At 34.5% G+C, this 12393-nt stretch overlaps 1 protein-coding gene across 4 annotated transcripts in view; it reads left to right on the top strand.

Moving 5' to 3' along the window:
- TBC1D23 (TBC1 domain family member 23) overlaps positions 1-12393 on the top strand; it is a 62620-nt gene that overhangs the window by 47888 nt on the left and 2339 nt on the right. For 3 of the 4 annotated variants that reach the window (XM_023559048.2, XM_023559046.2, XM_010598603.2), the window contains 5 exons: positions 62-201; positions 1533-1577; positions 4738-4826; positions 7238-7373; positions 8818-9012. In XM_023559048.2, the coding sequence (XP_023414816.1) occupies positions 62-201; positions 1533-1577; positions 4738-4826; positions 7238-7373; positions 8818-9012 (605 nt within the window). The remainder of the gene's footprint in view (positions 1-61; positions 202-1532; positions 1578-4737; positions 4827-7237; positions 7374-8817; positions 9013-12393) is intronic. The other variant, XM_023559047.2, reaches the window with a different exon arrangement.

Here is a 12393-nt window from a genome sequence, read left to right as displayed (position 1 = left end):
CTGGTATGCTTGCTAATGATTTGAAGAGGAGTTAATCCATCATTAAGTTCTTTTCTTTCAGGGTGAATCTTCTAATGGTGCAAATGATAGAGGAATGAAATCACTAGTAAATAAAATGACTGTTGCTTTGAAGACAAAATCCGTTAATGTCAGGGAAAAAGTTATCAGTTTTATTGAAAATACTTCAACTCCTGTGGACCGGTGAGTTGCTTATACAGCACGAGTTTATGATGAATAATTAAAACTAAAGAAAAGCATCTTGCAGTGAACAGTTGAATGTGTCCTAGAAGAGGATCATAAAGCATGTTTTTATTAAATGATTTCATCAGTATCGTTAATATTGCAAGGATATACTTTATTGCTGGAGAATTTGGCATGCAGAATCCTCTCTTCTTTGTGAATAACACATAAATAATGGCTCTGCCCCTTCATGCTGTTCATTAAAAAAAATCCACGTGTCAACGATACGTATTACATGTCGTAAAGTAGCTGCTTCCCAGTTGTCAGATGCATGGGGACTCATCATCTGCTGAATGCAGTAATCTCACAGCAGGACTTCTTCCTCTGCACTGGGAATGTAAAGCCTAGAGAATTGGGTCATGTTAAATAAAGCAGAAACCCACTTTCTCAAGATGAAGAGTTCAGGTCTTTTTAGAATTTTGTTCACAGAATGTAAGCAAACCCCATTTTCCTGTGAATTACAAATGAAGGACACAGTAATAATGGTAAGAAAGATTAAGAATATCTTCTCTATTTTTTTTTAACTGGAACTGTGAGTGTATAGTGTATTTTTTTTCCTCTGTGTGTTAGCTTAATTGACCTTTCTTGTTCATTGAGTTCAAAGCTAACCTTACCGTTCCAAAGCAGAAACATTTGTTTTTAAGCAAGCCGATCTTGGAAATGTGTTAATAATATTTAATCTCTCTCGTGTCTTACTTGCAGTATCCTGAAAAGTTGAAATGTTTGACTTCAAGAGCTGAATGAATGTCAGGAATTTGCTCTTTGTCACTTTGTTAAGTGTATTACTTATGCATATAAATGCACATTTTTTTTCACTTAGCAAATAGCAAAGTTTGATGATAGGCCATTTTCACTAACCCAGAAAAATTTGCCTCACCTAAAATGATCAACTGATAAATAGCGTTTGCGTTTTATCAAGGCTGAAAGATTTGTTTGCACGTTAAAGTTATGCCTGCTCTGAAAAGCCTAACTGGTTGGTGCATTCTGAATTACGGTAGTATTTATTGCTACTATTTTGTAGCATGTACATTTAAATTTTTATTTTAAAATAAATTTGTCGTATTTTAAAAAGATTCTGGTGATAACTGAGTTCAAAAAACTGTTGTCGTGGTTAAATAATCACTTGACTCCAGCTTTTCTTCGTTTTTCTTTGTACTTGGGATAATTGAAACATTTTCTTTATGATGTTGTACGTTCTAGGTTAGAAAAACTGGTTATAGTATATTTTTGTGCTGAGGCTGTTTTATTTTTTATAATCATTTTGTTCTGTCCTCTGCCTTGATTTGCTGTAGAATGTCTTTCAGTCTTCCTTGGCCAGACAGAACATGTACAGAGCGGTAAGCCACCGAGTAGAGCAGCTCTGTCGAACCACCTGTTCCCATAGCATGCCTCCTACTGTCTGCGAGCCTGACGCTGGCTTGGCTGAAATTCCTTGCAGCTGCCTCAAATGCCAACATTTTCTCCTTCTGCTTTTAGAAGTGTCTGATGCTGATGTTTGATCTGTTTCCTTTTGGTGTTTTTTGCTTGGTCATTTTAATAGTTTTTTTTTTTTTTTTTTCTTGCACAATTCTTTATTATCCCCCATTCCACAGATGAAAATCAAGTTCATTGAAACTGAAGAACTTTATAAAACTTGAGTTTTTATTCTGAGACAAGGGAAGGTGAAACAGAGAAAATATCTAGTCTTAGAAATGGCAGGGTCCTGCCTTTGGAGATCATTTACTTCCATCTGCTATCCCTGAGAGTAAAGAAAATTACAGCACCTAAAAATAGGCACAGTTCATGGCTCAAATTTTTAATTTATGCACCTTGTGTAATTTTATAATATTTTTAGATTTTTTCCTAATAAGATATATATATTTAGGTTGAAGAGTTAACACATGTAAAATTGATTCCAAAGAAGCACAGTTCTATATATATCCTATAGGGTCCCTATGAGTCAGAATCAACTTGATGGCAGTGGGGTGTTGGGTTACCTTTGGTTTTCCTAGAAAGAAATTAGGCCATGGGATCCATGATGTATAATCCATCTCTTTTCTACCCCTAACTCACATTAAGGCTTGGAGTACTTGTCACTGAAAGACAAAAAGATTCCACACATTTAAAGTTTAAAAACCTACTGGATCTACAATTAAGATGAGCAAAAGAACATTACTAACTTATTTCTATATGGCTTTACATTTTTCACACTCATAAAATTTTTCTAAATTTAAACTAGAATATCAATTAAACCAACATCTATGAACATCTAAAAAGAAATTCTAGTTATACTTTGAATGTAAGTTAAGCTTTGAAATAATAGGATCAACTTTTTCTCAGGTCATTTCATTATTTTTAGTATTAGGCGTAGTACTTTAAAAATAACAGTTTACTCTTTAATACCTACCTACTAAGGGTTTTTATTTACTATGACTGTTCCTGCACAATGCCAGTTACATGACTTTTATTATAATTAAAACTCTTTTAAAGGAAATAGCTTCTTTTAAAATTATAACCTATTGTGAATCATCTTTCTATTCTTTTTCCTTGTTATAGGACCATTAAATTAGTCTAATTTTATTTAATTCCCAAGTTTTCTCCCAAATTCTTAATTTTTTATAGGCAGATACATTTATTTTGAAAATAGAATTTAGTGAAAAGTTAAAATGAGTTGGTTTCTTTCTGAGCTAAATAAGTTAATTTAAAACCTGCTGAACGTATTTTGTCGATGTTTCTGTTACTGCTTTGGCTTAAAAGTACTAAATAATGCTACCTTTTTTTAAAAGTCCAGCCATTAGATTTCATTAATTTTTAGCCAGTCTTTTCAACACTATCTCAGCAATCTTTAGCATTCTTGTTTATGAAAACTTTGCAGTATATAGTAAATGCAGATCAGTAATGAGTAACTTATTTTTTTGGATTGTCTCTTTATTTGTACTTTCTCGTTCAAGCATTTAATGTAAACAGTCTCTGTTACTTCTACATTATAGCACTTTAATTGTTTTAATATTAGGAGAGAACCAATAATTTGGTCTTATAAAGCATTTTTTAGATAAATTTATTACCTTGGTCTTTGCATTTTATAAGAAAGTTGGGCATAGTTTGATAAATTACATAATTTTACATTAAGATATGTTTTATGTATCATTTTAAAATCAAATGATCTTATGCTTTTTAAGTTATACCTTAAGCTATGTATTGATTAGCCTAACTTGTATTTCCCAAACAGTATCCATTAGATACAGAACTCTCATTGGTTTCTATTGAGGGATGGCATTTTGGGAGAAGTAACATTAGGTATACTCTGAGAAAATTATGTCACTAATATTTTTGTCAATGGTACATATAAAACAGTTATTTAAAATATAGATTTGATCTCTGTCTTTTGAAAAACTTGAATTCTAATACTAAGCAAAGACATGCTACTTGATTTTTTTCCACATTGGATTATCTCTTGAAAATAGAAGATTCTGAGTATCTTCATATGTGACATGTCTTCCTTCATAGCAGAGAACCTTAACCAAACCTTATCCTACAAATAATGCAATGCTTCTTCCTTAGAAATGTGGTATTTCACTGAAATATTTATTTGTACTTCTTGGTTTATCTGGGATTACCTGAAAAGTAATCAGGCATAAATTGTTATATTGAACAGAGAGATCATACTTACTGTAGAACTAATTGAGTTTTGCAGCCCTGGTGGCACAATGGTTAAGAGCTCAGGCTGCTAACCAAAAGGTCGGCAGTTCAAATCCACCAACCGCTCCTTGGAAACCCATGGGTCAGCTCTTCTTTGTCCTGTAGGGTCTCTGTGAGTTGAAATCAACTTGACAGCCGTGTTTTGTTTTGTTTTTTTTTTAAATCAAGTTTTATTTATATGTTCTTTATGCTTTTGCCACTTGAAGAGGAAAGGCAGATACATTGTTTATTTCTGTTTATGCAAAAGAGAGCCTTAGTTTCAATTAAAACAAAAGTAACAGTAATAAAAAAATGCGAGGAAAAGCCTTAAGACATTTGCACCTATATTAGAAGTTTTAAACACTCATAGAATTTGAATATTTGCTTCCATAGTCTATTTTGTCTAACAAACATTTATGTAGCACTTGTCCTAAGAGCTTTACAAATATTAACTAATCCTCACAGTAGCCCTGAGGGATAGATAACTCTCGTTGTCCCTGTTTTACAGATGAGGAGAAAGAGGCACAGAGAAGTTAAATAACTTTCCTAAGGCCACACAGATCTAAGCATTCATTGACTTTAATATGAGCATTGGAATTGTTTAAAATTTAATTTTTACAGATTTGAGATCATCCAGTTTATCAACTCCTTATGCCCCTTTTGCTCACATGATTTCCTCATCTTTCAATTTCCTTGACATAGTTATTCTAAAACTATGGGTGGTGCGTGGGGGTGGGGGGTAAAGATCATTTACCTTTGTTCGAATATTCAAATATGCTTGATTAAAAATCTTCGATAACTTACGTGATGATTTTCCCTCCTAAAATTCTTTGAATATAGTCATGTGAGCAGCAGTGACAGAGTGGGCAAGCCTTACCGTGGTGTGAAGCCTGTTTTCAGCATTGGGGATGAAGAAGAGTATGACACAGGTAGAGTAATGCACTTACCTACAGACTGCTCTCCTTATTCACCATGAGTGATAACAGAGATCCTTCTGAAACTAGCCTCAAAACTGCATTAAAAAAGATTACAGCAAGATTATGTAGAGGAGAATGAGAGAGTCTGTGGCTTCCTACTAGAAGTTTGGTTTTAGATATACTAAGTTTGTGATGCCCTGGTAGCACAGTGGTTAAGAGCTCTGCTGCTAACCAAAAAGGTCAGCAATTCGAATCTACCAGCTGCTCCTTGGAAACCCTGTGGGGCAGTGGGACAGTTCTACTCTGTCCTGTAGGGTCACTATGAGTCGAAATCAACTCGACAGCAATGGGTTTTTTGGTTTTTATTAGAAATCCATAGGTCCCTGGGTGGCGAAAACAGTCTGCACTCGACTCTTAACCAAAACGTTGGTGCTTGAACCCACCTCATGGTTCCATGGAAGAAAGACCTGGCAATCTGCTTCCATAAGGTTACACTCAAGAAAACCCTATGGAGCTCAGTTCTACTCTGTAACACATGGGGTCACTATGAGTTGGAATCAACTTGACATCAGTGGGTTTGGTTTTCTGGTTTATTAGAAAGCAAAGCAGATATATTGAGCAGGCGGTGGCTTTGGGGATCTTCAGTTGAGGAGAGAGGTGGTAATTTGGAAGTTATCAGTGCAGAAATAGTATTTAAAACCATGGGATTGGATTTAAATCTCGATTACCCATAGAGGGGCATAAGATTTGTGGGTCTGAAGTCCTGGGACTTACAAAACTGAGACCACTGAAAAAAGCCTTTTGAAGCTGGAGGCAGTATCCTAAAGGGCCATGAAACGGAGATGCTGTGCCAGGACAGTTTATTCTCCTCTGTGTAGTTCTCTTTTTTTTTTTTTTTAAATAATGTATTACTTTGGTTCATAATCCTACTGCCCAAGTTTCTCTGAATGATTAATTAATCATAGTAATATTGGTTTAATATATATATTTTAGAAGAAAGTCAAGCAGTACATAAATGTACAAAATGAGAAAAAAATCTCCCACATCTCACCTTGCTTTTTCCACTCAGTAACAAATGTTGCATATTTTCTATTTCAGCCCATTCTCTATCATATGACTATACCGTAATGTATTTAGCCAGTCTCCTTCCAACCGACACTGGTGGCTTTCCAGCTTTTTTCTGTTGCAAATGGCAATGGGTATTTCTATACATGTATCTTGAGAAACTTTCCAAGTATGTCCATGCAATAAATTCTTAGCAGTCAGATTGCTAGATGAGAGGGTATCACATTTGGTGTTTTAATACATTATAAAATCACCTTCCAGAAAACTTGTGTTGATGTCATTGTGCTATTTCCAATTCTTTTTCTTTCTTTTCCTCTCTGTTGGCATCTTCCTGTTAGCTATCAGTTTGTCTCTTCTTGAATATCTCCTCGACTCCTTATGTTGTGTTACCCATTTCCCTTATCTTTTTATGTATACATTTCAAACTGTTAACAAAGGGAAGAGGAGAATGGATGAATAAAATGGAAAAATGCACGGTAGTGAAAATGAGAGAACTGTATATAGTTATGTGTAGCAAAATGGATAAATCTCACAAACATAATGTTGAGCCTTAGCAGAAGAATACAAATGAGTAATCTACTATTTACGTAATTTTTTAAATGCAAAACAAAACTATATTATTAGATGTATTCATATATGTTTAAAGTATATGGAACTGGTAGCACCAGACAGGTAGTCACTGCTCCTTGGTGGGAGAGGGAGGGGCACGTGACTGGGAGACTTATATGAGAGCTTCATTTTTATTTCTTAAGCTGGGGGGTAGCTGCATGGGATTTCCTTTTTATCTCTATATTTTGAAGTATTTATTAAAAAGCAAAGAACATTTATAATCATTAATTCTAGGAACTGTAATTGTTCTTTCTTAAATTAGGAACAAAAAATTAGAATGTTTTGTATTTCTGTCAAGGAAAAAAATTAAACAGCTAAATTGAGTTTTATTTATTTATCTCAGGATTGATTTGTTTTTTTCCCTTTCATTCAGAAACTAGTGATAGAAAAAGAGCTCTACCGTCTATAGGTGCTTATTATTGGACAATTTATCCATTTCTCTGTAGACTAACCACAGATCATATTTATGCTATATGTGTTGTAAAAGCTAAAATTCCCCCAAAATAGTTTAATTTTTAAAAAATTTATTCTCAGTATTTTCACCTTTCTTCTTATACATAATGATGTTTCATTGTAGTATTAGTATCTGTGGCAAAAGGATATGGTAGCAGAATTAGAATCCATTGTTTTTTTCCAGCCAGTACATTCAGAATACTACTGGTATGTTTTTCAGGATGTTAAGAAAGTATCATTTTAAAAGTTGGTTATATGAGAAACTATTCACTTTTAAAACTCTAAATTCTTTATAGATGAAATTGACAGTTCTTCAATGTCAGATGATGATAGAAAAGAGGTTGTGAACATTCAGACTTGGATAAACAAACCAGACATCAAGCATCATTTTCCTTGTAAAGAAGTGAAAGAAAATGGACATATGTTTCCTAGGTACTTTTAAAAAATATTTTCTTCAGAAATGAAGCTAAACATGGGTTAGTTAATAGTATAAAACTGAACTGACTGCAGAAGAAATTTTAAAGTAGTAATTTCCTTCTATCAACGTGTATCATATGTCTTATTTTTTTAAAAATATTTCTTGTGTATTTTTTATTTTGAAATTTTTTTTTACCACCCAAAATTTGAAGAAACATGCTTTGAACACCTTTACGAGCCTCTCCTATTTTCACCAGCTATTAGCATCTTTTCATTCTCACCCCATTTCTCTATTTATGCATGTGTATACATACACTAGTTTTTTTTTTTTTTTATACATACACACACATACACATAGCCTTCCCATTTGTCCAGCTGTTCAAAAGAAGGTTATAGTATGACACTTCACCCCTAAATTCTTCAGCATAAAGCACCCAAGAATAAGAGCATTCCCCTGCACAACCCCACTATCATTACCACACATTTCCAAATTAATTTTTTAGTTACCATTGAACATGCAGATCATACTCAAATATCCCAGAGTGTCCTCAAAGTCTCTTTTGTGGCCTTCATTTTTTCTTCCTGATTTCAGGACCCAGTCAAGGGTCAAACATTGCATTTGTCTGCTGTATCTCTTTAGTCTCACCCAGTCTGAGACAGTACTGCCCTCCCTTTTTTCTTCACAATGAATGAATCCTCAGTCCAGGCCAGTTGTACTGTAGAAAGTCCCACATTCTGAGATCTATCACTATATTAAAAGTAAGCTAAGACACAAGAGGATGATAATAACCCTATGCCTATTTTGCCTTCAGAATCCAGTTATAGGCTATTTTAAAATATGTAAGGAAGCCCAACTATTACCTAGTGATCTTTGATATTAGGTATATGCATGGTGTGTTGCATCCTAGTAAATGCGTGACTGTAGCATCCTAGCATTTATATGATTTTACACAATTTACATCATTTTTATTTAGCATGGCTTCTAGTAGCATTTTTATACAGCCTATCAAACATATATTCTTTGACCTGAAGTATTATTAAGTAAATACTGCATATTTATTTTAGATGATAAATTTAGCCTTTTTTATAATGTAAGAGGGAAAAAGACATGGAGAAGGCATGTATTATTTTTGTCTATAAATATAGATAATACTGTTAAAAATCTGAAAGATAACTTTAAAAATCTATTCATGATTTTTATAATATATTGAATTTTTTATTATGGAATGTTACATCTTTGCTTTTAAACAATTGCAGCATTTGTCTTTGTTAATAAAACACTAATTTTGTATACAGTTAAAGGGCAATTACAAGCTTTTATTATGGAGCTTTTTTTTAATTGAAAAAATCATCTAGAGTTGAACTTTTTTTATAATTGAGGTTGTTGAAAACAGCAGCTCTTTTGGATTTCATGTCTTTAAAGTTTTTTGTTTTTAATGCTTTTTTTTTTCCTCTCAAGTCATCTCTTAGTTACTGCAACACATATGTACTGTTTAAGGGAGATTCTTTCACGGAAAGGATTGGCTTATATACAGTCTCGACAAGCATTAAATTCTGTAGTTAAAATTACGTCCAAAAAAAAACATCCTGAGCTAATTACCTTCAAGTACGGAAACAGCAGTGCTTCAGGGATAGAAATCTTGGCAATTGAAAGGTAAGATATTTTTTAGGATGATATCATCTGAGTTACGGCAATTTATTATTAAACATAGTTTATTTCTTTGGGGAAATGGATGGTGGAATAGGACTCTTGAACCATTTTTATTAATATTCTTTGCTGTCTTTTTCTCCCAAATCCTTATTCATATGTCATTTAGCCATTAGTATATGTTCTTAGTGGGTACCATAGCTCATTCCATAAAACTTTTTGTCAAAAGTGTCCTTAGGAATAATTTATCCCAATGCTGTACTGAGTACTGGTTGCCGAGATAAAATGCTTGTCTCAGAATGTAAGTTAATGTTTTTTGTTGTTTTTTTAATCCCTCATCAAAAAAATTCTTGCTTTGAAAACTATCAGTGAACTAAACAGGGTGCTGAGTGATGTGTAGAGTCCTCCTTACCTCATTGTGGACCAGTAACAAACAGCTCACAGACTGGCACGGGGGACGTGGACCATCTTATAGATAAAAATGTGAAGCCCAGAGAGGTTGAGTGACTTTGCAGACAATCACATCTAGCTGGTGACAGAACCCAGACTAGAGATAGCCCCTCTGACTCCTGATCCGTGGTTCGTTCCACCTTGCTTTATTTCAGGTTGTTCTCCTCGTTGAGACTTGTGATTACAGTTCTTCTTAACCCTAGAACTTTTATTTATCTACAGGAATGTCTGCATAAATAATAAGCTTAAGATAATCTCTGAGCACTTTTAAGATTTAAAATAATTGAAATGAAAAATTAATTCAACTTTTTACCTTATACTGACAACTAGGCAGCAGAAGTCATAAATCTACACTGTTACGTGTACCTCATTTCTCATTAAAAGACAATATCTTTTAAAAATATAAAAACTGCTTTATTTATTAACAGTAAAAACGATATATTCACATTGCAAAAGCATTTCAATAGTAAAGGAAAATATAAAGAAATCACTGAAATCCCAGCCTGTTGACACTTTGATGAATAGCTTTTCATGCATATGTGTACATACATTAAGAACTAGATAATGTGATAGATGCTTTTTTTGTGTTCTGGTATTTTTAAAAAGAGATTACTGTAGTGTGACAGTATTACTATTTTAATAAATATAAACTTACAACTTCTGTAGTAGATATTCTTCTGTTGTTTGGCTAGTCTCTGGCTTAACCAGTCTGCTGTTGATAAGCATTTAGGTTATTTTCCGTTTTTCACTTTTATTAACATTTTTTTAATGGACCTGCTTTTAGCACATATATACACACTTGCCCAATTTATCTTTCCAGGATAAATTTGCAGAAGTAGATGCGGTAGGCCAGAAGGTACACACATTTTAACATCTGCTTGTAAATTATTCCTGATCAAAGCATATTGGACTTAGGACTCTCCCATGAATGGTAGTAAATGAAAATTATGTTTTAAAGCTTTTTCCATGAATTTTAGCTGAAGAAATCAAGGATTATTACACACACACACGTATATTTGCATATATCAGCACTTTATTTTAATCCAAACTTTTGGAAGGTAGTCATAATCATTGTAGATAAATTAGCTAGACTTGCCCCTCTTATTCTTAGATACAGCTCTCTGTATCCACTTAACATTTGTAACACAGGTGATTTATACAGTGGAAATTTTTGTTACGTTTCGTAGAAAATGTTACACACACCCATTCTTCGCTTACCAACGTGGTTAAGTTCCAGAGACCAGGTCATTATGCGAAAATCGGCATCGCGTGAAAATAGAGGATGACCAAATTAGATCACAAAATGGAAGATGACTGCATGTAACTGCCAGATTACATCATTACATAACTACCATATTACATCATTAAGTAACTGCCATATTACCTCATTATGTAACTGCCGTATCACATTACGTAACCGCTGTATCACATTACCCAACTGCCAAACCATGGAGAATCATGGCCCAGCCGAGTTGACATATAGCCTTAACTGTCACAGCCAGCGTACTTCGCCTGGCCTCTCAGCATGTATTGCTGCCAGACATGTGTGGTTAATGTACAGAATAGTCAGGTGGTAGAGTTTTTACTATTGTCTACAATCCACAATGTCAGGTAAGGAGATAATAAAGGAGCAGTAGGTGTATATACATTCATACTTTTATGTTTCTGGAAAAGAAAATGGGTATTAGTCTGTGAGGTTGATAATTTGAAATGATTACCGTGGTGGTGAAGTGGTTAAGAGCTAACCGAAAGCTTAGTAGTTCAAATCCACCAGCCACTCCCTGGAAACCTTATGGGGCAGTTCTGCTTTGTCCTGTAGGGTCGCTATGAGTCGGAATCGATTCAACGGCAAACCGCCACCTCCACCACATATTTAGTTCTTTTTCATCTTTCAGACCCTGTATTATTTTATTTAATGCACATAACCCCTCTGTAAACTTGGGATAACTATACCTGTTTTATACATAGGAATCTGTGACTTATCAAAATTAAATTACTTGCTCAAGATCAAACTAGTAAGTGTCGGGAGTTGTCATTGTCTTTAGGATTAAATATCATCAAACATGACATTTTAACTGTTAAAGTTATGTTTATCTTGTGGTTTAGTATCTAGCCATGTGTGTACATGTTTAATGGTTCACAGAATTTTAGCTCTGCTAAAAATCACATACATGAAAAATCACATAGTCTTAAAATCTAGGTTGTCTCGTTCAAAATATATTTCTGAGTATATTTTGAGATATAAGGTAGTAGGGGGAATATAGGCTTTGTGGCTATTGTAAGTCAAGGAAAGATTCCCATCTCAGCTTGAGTCCTAAAGGGAAAGTTAAACTTGGCCTGGATTGCAAGTAATTCTGTGTTCCTGGAGATAAGGCAGCTTAGGTTGGGGAAAGGACAAGATAGAAAAATAAATGCCCTCATATACCCAAATTACCAGTGTGTACTTCGTCCTGAAGGTAGTAAGGGGCTTAACAGAAAGTGATCTGATCAGAGTACGTTTGAGAACAATCAACCCAGCTGCACTGAAAGATGGATTGGAGAGGAGCAAGACAACCAACCCTTTAGTGGGCTGTAGCAGTAGGGAAAGGAGCCCTAGTGACACAGCGGTTAAGCACTTGGCTATTAATTGAAAGATTGGTGGTTCAAACCCACCCAGCACCTCTGTGGGAGAAAGACCTGGAAATCTGCTCTTATAAAGATTACAGCCTAGAAAATCCTATGGGGTAGATCTAACTCTGTCACATGGGGTCATTGTGAGTTGGACTCGACAGCACACAATAGCAGCAGTTGGGAGGAGTCCTTGGGTGGTGCAAACAGTTCATATGCCAGGCTGCTAAACAAAAGGTTGGAGGTTCGAGTCCATCCAGGGGCACTTCAGGAGAAATGTCTGGTGATCCACTTCTGAAAAATTAGTCATTGAAAACCCTGAGGAGCACA

This window comes from Loxodonta africana, chromosome 20, assembly GCF_030014295.1.
Source record: "Loxodonta africana isolate mLoxAfr1 chromosome 20, mLoxAfr1.hap2, whole genome shotgun sequence".
Classification (NCBI taxonomy): Eukaryota; Metazoa; Chordata; class Mammalia; order Proboscidea; family Elephantidae; genus Loxodonta; species Loxodonta africana.
Note: the sequence above shows the minus strand (reverse complement) of the source record. Positions and strands in the feature narration are given on the sequence as shown.